The sequence below is a fragment of the Chelonoidis abingdonii genome, chromosome 12 (genome assembly GCF_003597395.2).
Source record: "Chelonoidis abingdonii isolate Lonesome George chromosome 12, CheloAbing_2.0, whole genome shotgun sequence".
Lineage (NCBI taxonomy): Eukaryota > Metazoa > Chordata > Testudines > Testudinidae > Chelonoidis > Chelonoidis abingdonii.
In genome coordinates this window covers 4223860-4242868 of record NC_133780.1, presented here as the reverse complement: position 1 = coordinate 4242868, position 19009 = coordinate 4223860, and the positions used below count along the sequence as shown (strand labels likewise).

General features: G+C 49.4%; 2 protein-coding genes across 2 annotated transcripts in view; both read right to left on the bottom strand.

Moving 5' to 3' along the window:
• Positions 1-19009, bottom strand: part of LOC116829207 (C-type lectin domain family 2 member D-like) — a 276193-nt gene that overhangs the window by 16915 nt on the left and 240269 nt on the right. The gene's annotated exons all lie outside the window — the stretch shown is intronic.
• LOC116829213 (C-type lectin domain family 2 member D-like) lies at positions 1432-9684 on the bottom strand. Its single transcript, XM_032787924.2, has 5 exons — positions 9591-9684; positions 8304-8399; positions 5680-5867; positions 4838-4941; positions 1432-1718 (listed from the first exon to the last, which is right to left on the bottom strand). The coding sequence occupies exons 1-5, from the start codon at positions 9682-9684 to the stop codon at positions 1565-1567; spliced, it is 636 nt and encodes a 211-aa protein (XP_032643815.1). The 3' UTR covers positions 1432-1564.

Genomic DNA, 19009 nt, shown 5'->3' with positions numbered 1-19009 from the left:
TGCCACGCCTTCGGCGTCTCCGCTGCCGAATTACTGCCGAAGCTGCGGGACCGGTGGACCTGCCGCAGGCATGCCACTGAAGGTGGCCTGACAGCCACCCTCACAACAACCAGCAGGCCACCCGCCACGGCTTGTGGCCCTTGGCAGGTGCCTGCTGGCGTTTGGAGCCACCCCTACATAGAAAACAAAATACTTCCTAGAGCTGGGGTTCTCACAAATTTTTGGCAGCCTCAGAATGCAGCTCTGATAATACTTAACTGTACAAAAAAATAAATAAATTACATATGCATATTTACGCTGGGGCTTTTTGCAGATTCAGTAAGAAATAAGGAGGCACAGTTGTGTTTACCCTGTAGTGGACCTAAAAACAAACAAGTGCTTTGCACATTCTGGTCTTTCTTGTTGTTTTGTTTTTTTGGTAAGAGGTGGGTGGCTGTACAATAATTCTAAACTAAATGTGTAAGTGCTTTACATAAAAGAAGTCCAAATAACACTTTTTCATTATATCTGCTGTGATACAGCATGGCCAGAGGGCAGCATAAGAGTGTTAGCAGGAGGCCTTATTCCCTGCCAAGGGAGGAAGGTTTGCTTTAGATTAACTAGAACAGCTGTGGCCAATTAGAGCACCTGACTCCATTTAACAGCTTGTGCCTCTGAAACTCACAGTGGTAATTTTGTTCATAAGTGCTATAGGGACGCTGCACTACATACATTTCAGTGTGCTGAATTTCTCTCTTACAAACAGCACACACTGCAACTTGCTCAGAAATGAATCGGACGGCTTCAGAAACACAAGAAACTGCCTTCCCTCAGTGCTGAAGTGTTCATTTTTCTTTCTAGGTTTTGCTTTTCTTAGCAGACTGTCCCAGAGAGCACCTGCTATCACATTCAGGGTCATTTTCTGGCACTAGATTATACTTTGATCCCCATTCGCATTTTTAATTCTTTCGCCTGCTGCATGAACAATCACAACCTACCCAAACACCACACAGGGAGACGGCCAATAGCCGCTTAGAGAGCTACAGTAACATGAGATGTAAACATAGTGATTAGCCAATGAATATACTTTGTAACTTGAAAAGAAACCACACCTGTGTAATTCAGCTCGTGCTGCAGGTACTATTTAGAAGGGGGTGTGTATTATGATTTATGGCATTTAGAAGGCAACTTTAAATATTTGACATCTCAGTGATTGTTTTTGTAGCCACGAAAGTCTCCAAAGTGGTCAAACAATCAGCTGGTGGCCACATTTCAGAAATGCTGTTCTGGAGTCTAAACTAACAAGGCCTCCCTTCCCTTACTTCCCAGCGTGTGGCTGAGACTCCTTCTCATAAGATCTCGCCCTCTCAGCTGCAGAGAGAAGATTGACAATGTGTCCCTGAGTTTAAAAGTTCAGAAGCAGAAGGCACATACCACTCACACCTACAGTACTTGAATGAGCCATGTCCCCATTCATCAGCCTGGCCAAGCTCAAGATCTCAGAACCAGGCTGTGGGGCCCTCAAGCAATAAGTGTGTGTAGTTTAAACTGTGGATTCTTTGTATCAGTGTCATTTCTGGAAGACTTATTTTGAGCTCCCTTCCAGTGCAGTCCCTTTTCCCGTCACATACACCTCAGGTTTGCTACAGATCCACCGTCCTTCCATGTAGCACCGTGAGCTGCTGACCCCTTTCTCGTCATTCAGATACGCGCAGTCACCGCCTCCTCTTATCGGAAACCTGCAACACAGAAGCCGGGGAGCTGCAGTCAGGTGGAGGCTGGGCATTTCACACCAGTCACAGCCGGGGGAACCTTTCTCCACAGTGCAGGCCTGAGTGCAGAGCAGCTACTCTCACAGCCCCTCGGGAGCAGAGCGGAGCAAATCATTCATTGTTCAGCTCTGGGGCCAAACTGAAGTAGGCAAAACTGATTGTTTCTTGGTCCGTCCTCCCCCTCCCCCCTCACTGAAATGAAAACAATTCATGTCAGTCAACAGACACCTGAAAACAAAATGAAACACCAAGAAAAGAAATGGTGTTGGTCAAAAGAAACATTTTATTTAACCTAAAACCAAGTTTTTCAGTTTTTCATTTCTGTTTTGAGTGTTTTTCGCCTTTTGGTGTTTTTTAAAGAAATAGCTAAATTTCAAAAACAAAACATCAGTGCAAAACAGAAAGTCAAAATGTTTAGCTTGGAAACAGCTGAAACAAACCATTTCACTGTTTTTTAAATTCATCCGCCGCCACCCCCTCCCCCATTCCAAAATGCATTTTTCAGCAAAGTTACTATTTGCTGGGGGAAAATATTGGCCTCACTCTATTCAGGATTCCCCCAACCGCACAAGCGACAGGCTCCAGGCCCAGCATCACCCTGGCAGACAGGGACCATTACACAGGGGGCAACAGAACGGGGAGGGGGGTCTAAGAAGATGGACTGGTCACCATGAATATGGGTGGATATTTTAATCCCACTCCCGGCTCACTCCCACCCAGCCTGGGTTAGGATGGGCCCCTGCAGGTCCAGACTCCCCAGAACAACCCAGCCAGGCGGCCCCGGGGCAGAGACTCCAGAGGCGTCTGCATGGCAGCGAGCAGCTGTAACCGCCAGGTGGAAGAGCTAGCTGGGGGCTCCCTGGACAGTTTCCATCGTCCCGTCAGGGCAGAGGCCCGTCAGGACACACTGCTCCGGGGAGGCTAGAGCAAAATGGCAGCAGCACAGGGACTGCAGCACAAACCCAGCAGTGTTGTGAGATGACATCAGCTCTTGCAGTGCCTCACGTGAGCGCTGGAGGCAGCACTTCAGACCTGGGTGAAGGGCAGAATCAAGGCAAACCCCCACATGGGGCTTCCCACGTTGCCACCCTAGCTAATGGCAGGGGTCACATACAGAATAGTTGTCTGCAAGGGGGCCAGTGCCACTCTGGATGCTGGGTGGGATCCCCTGTTGACACCACCTCAGTCAAGCCTTGAAGTGGCAGCAGCGAGGACTCCCCACAAAGAGTCCGCTACTGGGATGGGCTTGGGAGAGCCCCCCAGGGCAGCAAGTTTCAGAATTAACATCCCATTGAGATGTATGGGGCAGCTCCCACTTCTGAGCTGTTGGCTCAGGCGCTCTGCAGACTCAGGCAGGCGTTGCTGTGTTGGTTACACTCAGGTCACATTTCCCAACAACCACAAAGAGACTTTGTATGTGACTCTACTGCAATCACAGGACTCCAGGATCTGGGGCCCCAGAAATAGATTATAGTGCCTGGCCCCTAATCCAGCCTTGTCTGGGCATACAGAGTTTGCTTCCTAGATTTGTATTGGGCACCTGAATGGCAGTGGCCTGTGACAGTTTTGGGGAATATATACCTGCATCAACTCCTGGGTTCCTATTTGCTTTGTGACAGGTAATTTGATTGTGAATTAGTTTATCCATTTGCTAGCAGGGCCCTGGCACAAAGTCCTACATCTGGGAAGGTACTGCCGGGCCACCAGCAATGCAATGCCCCTGGTGGGGCAATGGGGACTTTGCAGAACCACTGACTGTTAGTGACCCTCTATGCTGAGCAGCCCACAGGGGTGCTGGAGAATGGAAAGTCCTCAGCAGGATGGAGAGAATTTGTGAGACTGATTTTCAAAAGGGACCGGTCCTCTAACAAGAGGGGCAGACCCTCATCAGAACCAGACCAATGAGCAGGGAAAGTTGGGGGCAGGAGGGATCTTGCCTCCTGGAAATACATGGAGCAGAACCAAGATGACACTGAAAGAGAAAATTGCATTCAGGTGTTTCCTCTTCCATTGATCTATAACGTTTGAGCTTTCCATTGGGAATGGGGGAAAAGAGAGTGTGTTTGAGAAGTTCCTTTGTGAAAGCAGGTGTTCCTTGTTTGTAACCGTCACATGACTCTCCCAGAGTTACTCTGGAGTGGAGGGTGGAGCTCTAGGCAGGTTTGGGAGGGTTTAATCACTGGTTTTGGGTCCCACAGCAGCTGGACTGCAGGGTCCCACATCCTAAGGAGGGTACCAGACAGGGAGTCTGTACCCCAGGAGTGTGCCATGGAGGCCTGAACTAGAGACTGGTAGCTATTCAGGCCCAGTGGAGCTGGAAGCAGGTGGGATCCAAAGGTTGGGTCCAATACAGCAGAATGGGGACTGGCCTTGGGGAGCACTGACCCAGCGCCATAGCAGCCTGATTTTTCAAACTACTGAAATAACCCAGACCAAGGAAGTGGGGGGTCTCCATCCCCCGCTAGTGGTTGGCCTGTGTAAGAACATTATCAATCAGGAGGGTTTTTCAGTTAAGGAAGTGGATTCTTTAGCTCCAATGGCAGAGGCTGATGCTTCTAGTGCTGAAGTCTCAGGGTTCAAACCCTGCTCCGGGCTCAAGCAGTGCTGGTTTTGTGATCACACTTGGAGCCCACTGAAATCCACCATGGAGTGTTGTCTGGGCAGCCATCACTACTGTACCCTGTCCCAGTGGGAGCCCCAGGCATCCAGCACCTGTGAACCGCAGGCTCCTTTAATGTCGGTGCCTTGTTGCGGATTCAGAGGCCTCACCAGCCAAGTCAGTCAAACCTGCTGGCTGCAATCCTCCAGCAGAACCCCCACCCACCATAGAGGACTGGGCACGGTGAGGGCACCTCTGGCTATGGCGGGCTCTGTCTCCGGCCCAGCACCACGCTGCGGGGAGGAGCCAAGAGTTCCAGGGACACACCGGCTCCCATTGGTCTCTGGTACACGCAGGACACGAACGGACCAGGGTCGTGTCTGGTTGTTTCACTAGCGCTGAATGGTGGATCCACCAGAACTCAAACAGCTCAGACACCAGAACCCCCAAGCCCAGGGAATTAGTACAGAGGATGAGAGAGACTCACGGGTGGTTGAATACGATGCCGTTGGTCCATTTCCAGGGCTGCCCCTGCTCCCTCCGGAGGCCGATCCAGTGGTCATGGATATCCTTATGGAGCAGCAGGAACATCTTAAAGAAAGTCGAGGGACAGGATGGATCAGCCTCAGATCTGGTGCTTGCCCCACATGCCCCTGTGCTGCAGAGAATCCCAGTCATACATGAAGGGGCTCAATTTATTTTCGGAAGGATGCTGGATTTCCCCCTCCCTTTTGCAAAGCACAAGATCAGCCAGGCAGTATTAACCCTCCCACCGCACACAGCAGCCTCACCCCTGTGCTCCCAGTCACCCGCACCCCAAGTTCCCCTGGGCTGGGGGCGGCTGCTGGGTCTGAGCTCTCTGCAGAGATGCCTCTTCTCACAGAGCAGCCGCCGCTCACCACAGCAAGGTAAGAGGAGGGAGTGAGTCAAGCTGAAGTGGGAAGGGTTAATTCTGAGAGGATCCCCTCACTCCCCCTTTCAGCTGGCTGCTCCTTTCCCATCCCCAAAACAGGAGCACTGCCTGTGTTCTCCATCCCACTCCAGCATCCAGCAGATGCCTGAGCCAGCCCTGCCCTAGAGAGGGACTGTCTCCCTATTTGGGGAAGGGGCAGCTGAGAATGGGTAATCCCTGTGATCACACACAGACACTTGGGCCCTAAGCCCAGCCAGGCCTGGCACTGAGGGGCTGGAAGTCCATTCGCTCTGGCATCCCAGCACAAGAGGAGTCAGAGCTGCTCCTTGCCCTGCAGGGGCAGAGCCCAGATGCTATTGCAGCAGCCAACGTCACTGTGCCAAGATCAGACGTATAGGAAATAAAGAGTCTCTCACCATTTCCTGCTCACTGTCGATCCCAGCCAAGGAGGCATCCGGTGCAGAGCAGTGGCTCTGGCTGTAGGTCCAGTTCCCTTCAGTCTCGGAGAAAAAGTAGCATTTCCCTCGGTACCCGATCCAGCCATCCGGGCATTTGGGCCCAGCAGAGGGGCACTGATCAGCTGATGAAAGCTTAGGTGCCAGCACTGAGAATGAGAAAGTAACATGTGGGGTAAGAGTTGCATCTAGAATTGGGCATTTGACTGGTACAAAAATAATCGGTCAATTCACCAGGCAAATGTGTCTAAAAACGGTCAAATATTTTAAAATACCAATTTATCAGAACAGTAACAAACAAGAACAAGAGTTCATTGTCTCCAGTAGGTTTAGCTTTAGATAGATACTTACGCCTAATTTAAAAAAAAAAATTTACTTAACGGAGTTATTTTAACTCAGTAACAAAAAGCGAAACAATGAAACGAAGTTCTGAAAAAACACAAGCGTGTCTCCATGACACAGTCAAAAAGGCAGATGGCCTCCTACCCCCAGGGTTCTTGCTGAAGTATTTTACACTGTTTAACTGGGACTAAACAGGCAGTCAGTTGACCGGCTTGCCAAGCCGACTGGGATCCCCAGCCTGGGCCTGTCCACTGCAATCAGACGCAGGTTGATGGAGACGTTTATCACAGTAAATTTGCCTGGCAGGGAGCATTCCACGGACACTCCCAGTCTGGGAGGGACTAACGCAGCCCAGAGCATTTCACCCCAGATACAAGATCAACAGCTGGACCTTCAACCTAGCAACAAACAGCAGGTGAATAACTGAGAAGAACGTGCGGTAACTTTCACTCAGGGACCACAAGGTGGCGCCACAAACCGCACCAGCAGGAAGTTTGGGCCAGGAATGATGTGACTTAATTCACCTCCTACGTGCAGATTTTTCTTTCCCCAAATACAGCAGCAAGACAGACACTTGCTGGAAGCCCTCACACACTCTAACCCTTTCAGTGCCAAGAAAGAACAGCAGAGGGGTCACCCATAAGTGACACCCAAGAGATATCTGAAAGGCCTGTCTAGTTGGTGAATAACCAGAGGCAGAGTTATTAGATCACGGTGGGTGAGAGCCACAAAACCATTCTAAACCCTGCAAGAATCACTCCTGCTCATTTTCACCCTTCGGGGTAATTTCCTGCTGTTTCCTTTTTGGGGTTGAGAGGAGTCTGACTCAAACCACTCCAGCCATTTTTGAGACATCACTTTTTTTTGCACCACAGTAACTCGGTAGCTGTTTTTTAAGCCTTCCCATGTGGCTGGTGCTCAGGGAGGAACAGACACTAAGTCTGGAAGAGTTAGGAAATGTGCAAGCTGTGATCAAAAAACAAGCATGCGCTCACCTCACTCACAAGCCATGTCTCACCCTGTACATTTAACTGTGCAGTGCACAGTAGCCCACACCCTCCCCTACAGAACTGAGCACAGAAGTCAGTGACTAACAGCTGATGGCACAGGCTGTCTCTACCATCCATCTCCAGGTCAGATGCCACACATTCTGCAGAACTCCCTGCAATTGTAGGAGTGTAACCAACCCTAAGCTCACAGGTCCCGCCTTACAGTGAGAGCCAGTGCTGCCCATTGCAACAGCCTGCCATTACAGCAGGGAGCCGGGATTCAGGGCCCATCTGTATCAGAGACATTTGCACCACTATAATCACAGTGACGCAGTTCCATCAGGGCAAACACCACCTGGAGATGCGCTGGAGCAGTGTGGCTCACTCTGGTAACTACCTGCAGCGAACTGCACCAAGGCAAGCTCCTTTGTGCACCAGTGCAGTGCGTCTATCCAACTGCATGGATGTCATGCCATCGGCACAGACAATTCCTAATGCAGACAGAGCTGGATTCAACCCCCTCTGCCAGCTGCTAACCCCTCCTGGGGCCCAGTGGTCAGATCTCAGGGCAATCAATAAATCTCACACACTGCCAATCTTACAGCACCGCCCTGCCCCAGACTATTGGCAGATACAGCAGGGTTCATATTCACCGCAAACACACACCCTCTGCACTAGCACGTGCTGGCTGTGCAGCCCGGGGCAGTGAATGGTGCTCAGGGACCCTTCATGGCCAAGATCAGTGATTGGTGGGTTTCTACGCTGCATTGATGGAGGGGTCTAGACTGAATTCTATGGCTCATTTCAATAACACGGCAGCACCGGCCGCCCAGCCACGGGCATGACCTGAAGATGCAGGAAGGCCAGGCTGGTAACCTCAAAGCAACACAGAGCAGGCAAAGGGCTCATTGCTGCTCTGCGCCCTGTCCCATGGGACACCCTGGTAAGTGACGGCTTCATGGCACATGCTAAAGATCACTTGGACCCAAAGTGCTCAGAGCTGGGCCGGGGGGAGCTAATGTCAGTCAGATCATCCGACACAGAGAGCGCCCAGGTGCAGGGGTCTGGGAGGGAGCAGGAGGAGGGTCGTGGAGGAACATCCCCCAGGAATCCTCTGTCTCAAGGGCAGAAGCCAGACAGGCCAGGAAGAGAGAGTGACGGTGGTAGGTCCCAGGGGAATGGGATTCACAGAGATCGTAGAGGGAGGGAAGGGGAGGGGAGGGGAAGGGAGCAGGGCGGAAGCTGGGAACTCACCTGCCACAGCAATGATGGCACCGATCAAAGCAGATAAAACTATCAGTGCAACCACAACTGGACCGGTTTGACTTTTCTTGCAGTTATGACAAGGTTCTGAAACACAAAGACCCGTCAGGCCGGCTACGAGGACACGTCTCACCGACAGCACCAGGGCTGGAGCTGCCCTAGAACATGCCCTGTTCTGTCGATTGCTCCTTCCGTCAGACGCTCTGGGAGAGGCACCTGGAGGCTCAGGCAGGCTGGGGCTGGCAGAACGGTCCCTCCTTCCCCTCAGCCCAGAGCCCTCCCGGGCCACCCCCAGCCAGGCTGTCACGGGGCCTGGTGAGCTCAGGGGCACAGAGACAAGGACCTGCATGTTCTGGTGGCAGGAGCTCAAGCTGCCCCCCATCCTCACCCCTGTTCTGCCCCTGCCGAGCGCTGGCTGGGCCCACACTACCGAGTGCACCTGTCCCCGCACACTGGGGTCTCGCACTGGCCACACACAGCAGAAGGGGGAGAACGAACCAGGCAGAGCTGGGCCAGGGCTGTCACAGGGGGTCTAACACACCCAGCCCAAAAGGCCCTGCACAGCCCCCCGGGCTCCGCTGTGTGCACCAGACAGCAGTTGTGAGCCGGGATTGGTGCCCTAAGAGCCCCAGGGGGTGACCAGTCCCTGCTAGCCACAGACAGTGGGCTGGGCAGTTGCTGCTTCCACTATGGGGGAGGCAAGAGCCCCTGTCCCCTCCATGGCCCCACCCCTTCTTCCTGAGGCCCCGTCCCCAGCCAGGCAGCTGTGGGTAGCCTGGGGCCCTCCATCTGCCGAGGGTGGGGGCACTGAGAGCAGCCCCTGACCCATGTTCCTGCCCCCTAGACCTCCCACCAAGAGCCGATGGAGGGTCCACGGCTCCCCAGAGCTGCCCGGGGGCTGTTACCACAATCTGGCTCTGGCTGGGGAGCAGGGCCTTGGAGCAGCAGCCAGGCCATGGTAAGAACCGCAGCTCTGGGAACTACAGACCCTCCCCCTGCTCTGGGCAGGGAGCCTGGGGGGAGAGGGGGCAGAGATACAGGCCAGGGGCTTCTGTCGGCCTCCACCACCAGGCAAGTGGAGGGTCCACAGCTCCCTGCAACCGACTGGGCTCCCTAGCTGGGCTCCAGCTACTGGCCTGGTGAGGCGGGGTGGGGGAGACCTCAGAGGGAAGAGGAGGGGAAGGGCCATGGCCCCCTGCTCCCTCCTCCCCTTTAAAGCACCCCCGGCAGTCTCAGTATCTCTCTCCAGCCTGTTTCCAGGCAGCGATGCCCCATTACCTGGCTTCCCGCCAGGCTCCAGGTGTCCATTGCCATCAACATGCAACTCCTGCAACGGTTCTTCACTCTCAGAAGCCCCAACTGTTGGTCCCATTGTCTCTCAGGCTAGAGGTGTTGCTGCAGGCACTGGGCTGGGGTCAGCTCCCCTCTGTCTGACTGGGTCCAATTCAGCAATGCCAAGCCAGGGCGGAGGAGGTCCTGGCTTCCTCAACAGCCTGCTATGGACTCTCCAGCTGATCTGAAAGCCCACACGGACCAAGCAGAACAGGTCAGGGAGGTGGGGGGTCGATTTGTGGTTTCTTGTTCCCTGCTCAGATGCCCAACCCCCTGCCAGAGGCGGTGCCATGATGATTAAACTCCCTTAAACCCCACTGAAGCCCTTGGGGGTGGAGGGGCCAGTGACCTGATCTGCTATGGGCCCCATCCACAGGGATCTGCCCATCTGTGACAGGCATCAACCTGAGGGGGGAAGGAGCAGGCCCTCCTCACACACACAATCCTCCTAGAAGTAAGCTTAAATAGCATATCATAAGGCGGCGGAGCTGGGGCTTGAAACAGCCCTGTCCCTGGTTTAGCCCCCTCCCGGCAGGGTGGTACTCGAACCAGTGCCCCATGCTCCTGACCCAGCCCCTCCCTTCCCTTCCTGGCAGGGCTCGCTCAAACCAGCCCTCAGCTCCGCTCCAGCAGGGCCCGGCCCCAACCACTTCGGCTCGGCCCCAACAGGGCCCAAACCCCGGCCCCCTCCCCCTTCAGCTCCCCTCCTCCTCTCCCTTTGCCCCGCTCTTCCTCTGCCCCCTCCCTCCCTCCCTCCACCTCCTTTGGCCTCCCTCCTCCGCTGCCCCCTCCCTTCACCCTCCATCCCCTTTTGACCCCCCTCCTTTGACCCCCACCCTTCTCCTCCAACCCCTTCGGCCCCTCCTCCCTCGCCCCCCCCATAAGAACATATGAGTGGCCCTACTGGGTCAAACCAAAGGTCCATCTAGCCCAGTGTCCTGTCTTCCGACAGTAGCCAGTACCAGGTGCCCCAGAGGGAATGAGCAGAACAGGGAATCATCAAGTGATCCATCCCCCATCGCCCATTCCCAGCTTCTGGCAAACAGAGGCTAAGGACACCATCCCTGCCCACCCTGGCTAATAGCCACTGATGGACCTGTCCTCCATGAATTTATCTAGTTCTTTTTTGAGCCCAGTTATGGTCTTGGCAAGGAGTTCCACAGGTTGACTATGCGTTGTATGAAGAAATACTTCCTTTTTATTTGTTTTAAACCTGCTGCCTATTAATTTCATTTGGTGACCCCTAGTTCTTGTGTTGAGAAGTAGTAAACAACACTTCCTTATCTACTTTCTCTACACCAGTCATGATTTTATAGACCTCAGCTGTAGCTCCCCTTAGCGTCTCTTTTCTAAGCTGAAAAAGTCCCAGTTTTATTAATCTCTCATCAAATGGAAGCCCTAATCATGCCCCTAATAATTTTTGTTGCCCTTTTCTGAACTTTTTCAATTTCAGTCTACCTGTTTTGAGATAGGGCGACCACATCTGCACACACTATTCAAGATGTGGGCGTACCATGGATTTATACAAAGGGAACATGATATTTTCTGGCCTATTTTCTATCCCCTTCTTAATTATTCCCAGCATTCTGTTTGCTTTTTTGACTGCCTCTGCACATTGAGTGGATGTTTTCAGAGAACTATCCACAATGACTCCAAGATCTCTTTCTTGAGTGGTAACAGCTCCCTTCAGCCTCCTCTCCTCCCTCTTAACCCCTTCCCATTGCCCCCTCCTCCTCCCCCTCCCTCGAGTCCCCTTCTGTCTCCCCTTTTCCTTCGTCCCCCTCCTCTCCTCCTTCGTCCCCTTCCTCTCTCCCCTAACTCCTCTCCCCTCTCCCCTCGGCCCCCCTCCTTCTTCCCTCTTTCCCCTCCTCCTCCCCTGTCCCCACCATAAGAACATCAGAACGGCCATACTGGGTCATACCAAAGTCCATTCAGCCCAGTATCCTGTCTTCTGATAATGGCCAGTGCCAGGTGCCCCAGAGGGAATGAACAGAAGAGGTGATCATCAAGTGATCCATCCCCTGTCACTCATTCCCAGCTTCTGGCAAACAGAGGCTAGGGACACCATTCCTGCCCATCCTGGCTAATAGACATTGATGGACCTGTCATCCATTAACTTATCTAGCTCTTTTTTGAACTCTGTGATAGTCTTGGCCTTCACAACATCCTCTGGCAAAGAGTTCCACAGGTTGATTGTGCGATCTGTGAAGAAATACATCCTTTCTCTCTCCTCCTTTCTCTTCCACATTGTGTCTGTCTGCTTTTTTTTTTTGAATACTTTTCACCCTGCCAAACTAAAAGTAAAATTAACCCCACTCCTTTTCATAAAATGAAGTTTTTCTAACAATAAGACATTTTGCCTTAACCCTCCCCCTCCAAATAAATAAAACAAGCTGTAAAGGTTTAGATTATATTTGTTTTGCATAATCACCCACTCTCCGATTCAATGTAAATGCTTGTTTTAATCTCTTGTATTTAATCCACGAACTTTCTCCTTTAAATTAAAGATGGATGGGTCGGTCGATCTGTCTCTCTCTCTCACTCACACACACACGGCACCACGCTGAAGTTACCCACAGAGTCCGCGCCTGTGCCCCCTCCCCAACCCCTGCTCACAGGGGGATGCAGCGTCCCTCCCGCCCGCAATCCCTAACCTAACCCCCTACTCACCAGCTGCAGGGTGCAGGATCCCTATCGCCTCTCGCATCAGCTGCCCTTCTCCCCGCTCCTGCGGTGCTAAATTCGAGCAGCAGATAGAGAACCTCCACCGCACTTGAGTCGCGGTTGGGAGTTCCTCGCTCCCCTCCTATCACTGAGCTGACTTGTGCAGTCACGTGGCCGTATAAAGACGGGCGCACACGAGCTGCGCTGCACAGTCTGTCTGAGATGCTCGTGGGCGCAGACGTGCATCAGCCTCTTGCTCTCCCGTTCCCACACCTGCTGCGTTTCACGCCCTCCGGGCTGTTTCTCCCTCGGGATTCGGGGCGCTGGCGGGGCGCGCGGTTGCGTCTGAACCCAGGATTGCGTCCCCGGTTCAGAAACCAGCCAGCCCTGTGCCATCAGCTGTTCCGGTCCCACCACAGCGGTGGCCGATAGCCCCCACGCAGGACGCGGCGACCTTGCCTTGTGCACCCCCGCGTTTGTCCCCCAGCAAGTTGCCGGTCACAGAAAGGGGAAGGCGTGAGGTGCTGCAAGTTTTATTACAATCTTAGGCGAAGAAAAGACAATTTCCAGGAGAAAACTGGGATGGCCAAACCCTGGGGAACTGACGATGTCGTCGCTGTAGCTGGGGTGTAGGCACATGGCCTCGTTAGCACCGATACAAGGGGGTTGGGGCATTTTTTATTTTGAGGGGGGGGGGGAGGGAGGTGCCAGCCTGAACAGGCAGGAAACTGCTGCTTTGCGTGAGAATGGGGGCGGGGGGACAGGCTTGGTGGAGTGGGGGGAATCCAGGGGCCCATTTTAGATTTTGGGGAGAGGTGCAAGTGAAGGAGGGATGTTACTCTGCCCTGATGGTACAAAACTGAGGGGGCAGGTCCCCCCCCCCATCCTCCCTAAATGGCTACTCTGGGAGGAATCAAAGTTTGAAACATCTGGGGAATTCCACTCCTTCCCTGTGGGGTCTGTCCCCTTTTAGAAAGGCTGCCCCCTCTCTCTCCTGAGAGGGGTAATGGCTGATGCCAGTGGGAGTCACTCACTGTGGGTAATAATAATGAAATATGGAGCTATACCTATCTCATAGAGCTGGAAGGGACCCTGAAAGGTCATGGAGTCCAGCCCCCTGCCTCCACTAGCAGGACCAAGTACTGATTTTGCCCCAGATCCCTAAGTGGCCCCCTCAAGGACTGAATTCACAACCCTGGCTTTAGCGGGCCAATTCCTCAAACCACTGAGCTGTCCCTCCCCCTAGCTCAGTGCTTCTATGTCGTGATGCCAACTTTTCCCAACCTAGTGCTAAAAATTTCCCAAATGTGGTGAAAAATTCCCAGATAAAGTTTTTTATTTCAAAATCTCAAATGAACATAATGTGTGCTTTTAATAACTATATAATATATATTATATCCAAATTATTCTTATTCGTTTGAGATATTTCACATTTATTATAATTTTTACATGTATAGACATGTTTTTCAATTGTAAATGTATGTTACTTATACAGTAAAAATATTTAACACACGAGTAGGATTAAAATTATAGAAAACAATGTCTTTTACACAAATTTCATTATTTTAAAAACAAAAGTTTTCATAAGTACAGCATGTGCCCTGCAGTGTATTGTACATCAAAGTTACTTTGAAAAAATAAAATGTAAACATATGATTATAAAATAAGATAAAAAAGCAAACAGAACAGATAACACTCTTTTATAGAGTTTTTCTTATTATTATAATCTCTGAGTTTTATCCATTTTCTGACTCACGGTCTGAGTCGTCGCTAGGAACATCATTACCATCATTAATATTTTTACTAGTTTTATCACTGTCATCTCTTACCACATTTCATCAATTGGTTTGCTTTTTAAAATTGCAGTTTGATTTAATTCAAGAGATAATGGCAGGGCTCTGAGTTCACTCTGAGCAGCGTTGAAATCAATCTTAAATATGGCACAAAGTTTAGTGACAGCTTTTTTCTCTTTGGCAACATTAACATGAAGACATATTGCAGGATCTACAAACTGAACTTCTGTGAAAACAACAGAATCAAGTGGCAGTCTGCGCTGCATTTCTTGACAGCAAGTGATGTAACAGTGTAGGATATTCTTTCTGACAATCAAAGCTAAGTTTGGCTCAATAGATTTTAAGTAGTTTTCGTATTCTGGGCCAGTGTAAATGTCTTCAATTTTTTTAAAATTTGAGGGATGTGCTACATTAATTTTTAATAGTTCTTCATTCAGGAAATTTGGCTTTAAGTAATTTGCTGCTATAAGCTTAAAAAGTTTCACAGATTCCAGTTTGATGCCATGAATCAGCGGTCTTGCACTTTGGAAAAGAGCACTGAATTTGTTCATATAATCCAAAACATATTTCAAAAAGAACAAATAAGCTCTAAGTTCTGGATTGCACATTACATCATAAATATATTTTGCTTTTGGGCTTTTGCAACTGATACATTCAAGTTGAATATCATTAAACAGGATATCCCATAAGATCAAAACCCTATTAACACATGAGTGTAAAGCTAACCATCTGCTTAAACGTGGTTTTAACATTCCTATTTTGATTTTTAGAAAATATTCCACCATCTCCTGAATTTCTTCTTTCTTTTCTAAACTATGTGCAGGATAGTTAGTCATATCTGATATAAATTGCTCCACAAAATTAGGTAAAACACTTGCAGCAGAACTAGATATCAGAGCTTATGTGTGGCAAATGCACCTGACTAAAACTGTGTGTGGAACATCTTCTCTTGGTTTAGAGAAAAAATGTGTTCTTTGGCCCTATCATTACACTGGCTCCATCACAGGTTACACCTCAAATATTATTCAAGGGAATATTTTTCTCCATCATAGTCTCTTGAAAAGTAGTGTAAATCCCCTCTGCAGTGCAATTTTTGGCATCAAGTTCTAATAATTCTAAAAATCGTGAGGTAATTTTGCCATTGGATCAATTAACATACCGCACAATAACTGTGAGGTATTTATTCCCTGAAGTAAATTCATCCACAAATACGCTAAATTCAATAACTTTCAATTTTTCTACGAGTTCCTCAGTCTCAGTTTGAGCCAAAACACTGTTAATTATAGCAGTACATTTATCTTTCTTTAATGTTACAGCCTCAGCAATTTTGGAATCAGGGAAACATTTTTTAATTACTTCAGTCAAGTGTTCGACAGATTGAATACTGACATTGTGTTCAGCAAAGTAACAGGCCATTCTAATCTCTGCATTTTTAACTTGCTCTTCAATTTTTTTTCTTCTTTAATTTCACAGTCTTGTTTATTAAACATATCATCAATTTTCTTTGTATCAGATACTGTCTTGACCTTTTGTTTATGTTTTTTACCATTAGCCTACTTATCTAACTCACTAGTACCTGCTTGGATTTTTACATCACAACATTTGCAATAAGCTAAAAAATGATTTCTGCAGCCAGTCTTGGTATTTGCCTTCTTGAAGCCCTGAGTCTTGAAAGGCTTTTTTGAAAGTAGATGGCTTCTCTTTTGGTGGAAGTTGACCCTGAGTCTTCAATAATATGTCTGGGGTGCTCTCTTGTTGTTTTCGTTTCAACGTGGACGGATCTTTGTCTACTCCTGCAGTCCTCTTCCTCTCCTCACCAGCCTTACCGGTCTCTTTATTCATTTTTCACATTAGATAAAAAATGGAAAGAGCTTTTTGAAATAATGGAATGCAACAATTAGTATAATGTATATTTCAATTTATAGTTAAATCAAAGAAGGGAACATATTGTATATTATTACCTAACACAGTAGGCGAAGATATTTAATATTTGCCTGGAGGAAGGTGCTGTTACAAATTTATGAACAGCTGAATGCTCTAGTCCACATTCACTGTGCAACTGCACGCACGAAATACAAAATTTTAGAGATTTAATGACAGATCAAGAAACTAATCATAACCAGTAAGTATTGCAATAGATTTACTTATTGGAAGAAACCTTACCTAGAAGATAAATTTGATAACCATCTCTCCTCATTACCAGCCAGCCAGCTGTTGCTGAGGTTGGTTTGTTGTGAGTGCATGTGTGCACTCGTCACTTCACTTGTGCCATCACGATAGAGTACGTTGAAGCACCACCAATACGAGAACAGCACAGCCCGATTATGAAAATTGCATGACAAATATTCCCCAATGGAAGAACACGTTTTGAGGGAAATTTAAAAGAAGCGCAAATATTTTACTTTTTATGAAAACTTTCCAGGATTTTTGAGATTTGGAAAGCCGTTTACTTGTTATGAAATTTTCCCAGGATTATTTAGGTTTTGAATGAAAATTCCCAGTTTCCCAAGTTGAAACATTTTACTCAAAAATTCCCAGATTTTGGGAAATTTCCCAGGATATAGACGCGCTGCTGTGGGTTCTCGTGCTCTGGGAAGTATTAGTACAGGCCGGTCTGGGCCTACCCAGAACTAAAGGCCCTGTCCCTTGACAAAGGGGAAGGAATCACTAAGTCCAGGCTCCAAATGATTGTGAGGGACAATAAAGGAGAAAACAGGAATGGGATCCTGGCGGTCTAAGGTGGAAAATCAGCGATCAGGAGGAGAACACCAAGCAGAGAACTCCTGACAGGCCCCACCGCTCCTCGAAGGCGTCCAGGAGTCAGTGGACACTGCCCGGAGGAACTCTGCCCAGAGATGGGAACAGACAAGGGACCGGAAATAGGCCTCACAGTCACAGAGCAAACCCCATCCAGCTTTCTGCTCCTGGAGTGATGGATGGCTGTTGGGCCAGCGCCAGGAGGTGGTTGAGGAGGGGATCTTGCAGCTTAGTGGGGCAGCTGGGGTGAGTGCACAGATCAGGTGGTGTGAGTGAGAGGTTCTGGAGGAGCCGAAAGAGGGGCTGCAAGGACACAAACGTGTGCCTGGGTCTCTCTCTCTCCACAAAAGGGACAGGTGCTGGGGAGCTGGTGAACTGCGCTGGATATACACCCCTGCTGGTTCCCAGGGGTCCCTGATGCTCTCAGGGGGCAGTAGGCCCTGCCACCCACTCTTGAAGCAGGACACAAGGACGAGGAGATGGGTGGAATGAACATGAGTGGGTACAGAGGTTCTCTGGCGCAGTTTGGAGGCAGAATGACTGGCTGTCCTCAAGGGATTGGGGCAGTTTTTCCTCAGGGGAGAAGTCAGGTTAGATTCACAGGGTGTTGGGAAGATAAATCCATCCAAAGATTGTGAGATGCTCCTCTACAACAGTGATGGGATGTGGGGGGACATAAGTGCCATAGAGCGATGTACAGCCTTGTCTTCACAATCCCCACCCTACCTGGCCTCTCTCATTCACTATCAAGATGTTGACTCGCCTCCAATCAGCCAATGATGTCAGCCTCCATTTCCCACCAAGCCCTTTCGTGCTTTCTGCCACAGGGCCCTGACACCTGGGAGGAGCTCCCCTTCAAAGCCGTCGCGTTGCCCTCTTCCAAATCACCCTCAAAAACTCTCCTGTGCCGGGAAACCTGAAACCAACTCGACACTGGTTTGGTTACTGGTATGTTGAAATCACAGCTTCTATATAAATCCATGGTACACCCCCATCTTGAATACTGTGTGCAGTGGTCACCCCATCTCAAAAAAGATATCGTGGAACTGGAAAAGGTTCAGAAAAGGGCAACAAAAATGATTACGAGTCTGGAGTGGCTTCCCTCTGAGGAGAGATTAATAAGACTTTTCAGCTCGGAAAAGAGACACCTAAGGCGCAGGGTTATGATAGAGGTGTATAAAATCATGATGCATGGAGAAAGTAGATAAGGACGTGTTATTTACTCCTTCTCGTAACACAAGAATTAAGGGTCACCAAATAAAATTAAGAGGCAGCAGGTATAAACAGAGAAAAGAAGTATTTCTTCCCACAACACACAGTCAACTTGTGGAACTCTTTGCCAGAGGATGATGTGAAGGCCAAGACACTAACAGGGTTCAAAAATAAACTAGATAAATTCATGGAGGATAGGTCCATCAATGGCAATTAGCCAGGATGGGCAGGGATGGTGTCCCTAGCCTCTGTTTGCCAGAAGCTGGGAATGAGCGATAGGGGGTGGATCACTTGATTTTCTGTCCTGATCATTCCCTCTGGGGCACCTGGCACTGGCCACTGTCAGAAGACAGGTCACTGGGCTAGATGGACCTTTAGTTCTTATCATGCTGACAAATACAACTTCGTTGTTTCCCTGTGCGTCCCCCCCACATGTTTTCTCTTGTCTTATTCTCAAATTGTCAATCCCTTGAGGCAGAGACCATCCCTTTGTTCAGTGTTTGTACGGTGCTGGGTCCTGGTTCATGACAAGGCGCTGAAGCACTTCGCTTACACAGATAATAATACAGGGATAGATAGATATAGGGATGACTACCTAGATAGTTAGGCTGGTATCTATTTAACACTCATTTCTTGTACAAGTCTCAGTGTTAATAGTTTTTTCTTGGATTGCCTCTAAGATGTTATGGCAGCATGTTTAGAGGATGGGCACTTTCAAGTTCTAAGATCGGGTTTTCTGCTAGCTACTTTTTCTCACATCAAAAACACCCGGCAGACAGTTAGCTTTAAAATACAATTGATTTATACACATTAAGTATTCACAGGTATTAAACAGCATTGAAGAGTATATACACAACAGCACAGGAGGAAACACTTGAAAGAAAAATAAAAAACAATATACGTCTATTGTAGACAGTAGTGGTAGCCGTGTCGGTCCCA

Excerpts from the sequence above, each read along its gene's own strand:
- LOC116829213 (XM_032787924.2), bottom strand. The coding sequence starts at position 9,684 with ATGGGACCAACAGTTGGGGCTTCTGAGAGTGAAGAACCGTTGCAGGAG. Across the intron at positions 8,400-9,590 it reads GGAGCCTGGCGGGAAGCCAG|AACCTTGTCATAACTGCAAG; the intron begins GTAATGGGGCAT and ends TTTGTGTTTCAG. Across the intron at positions 5,868-8,303 it reads TGCCATCATTGCTGTGGCAG|TGCTGGCACCTAAGCTTTCA; the intron begins GTGAGTTCCCAG and ends TCTCATTCTCAG.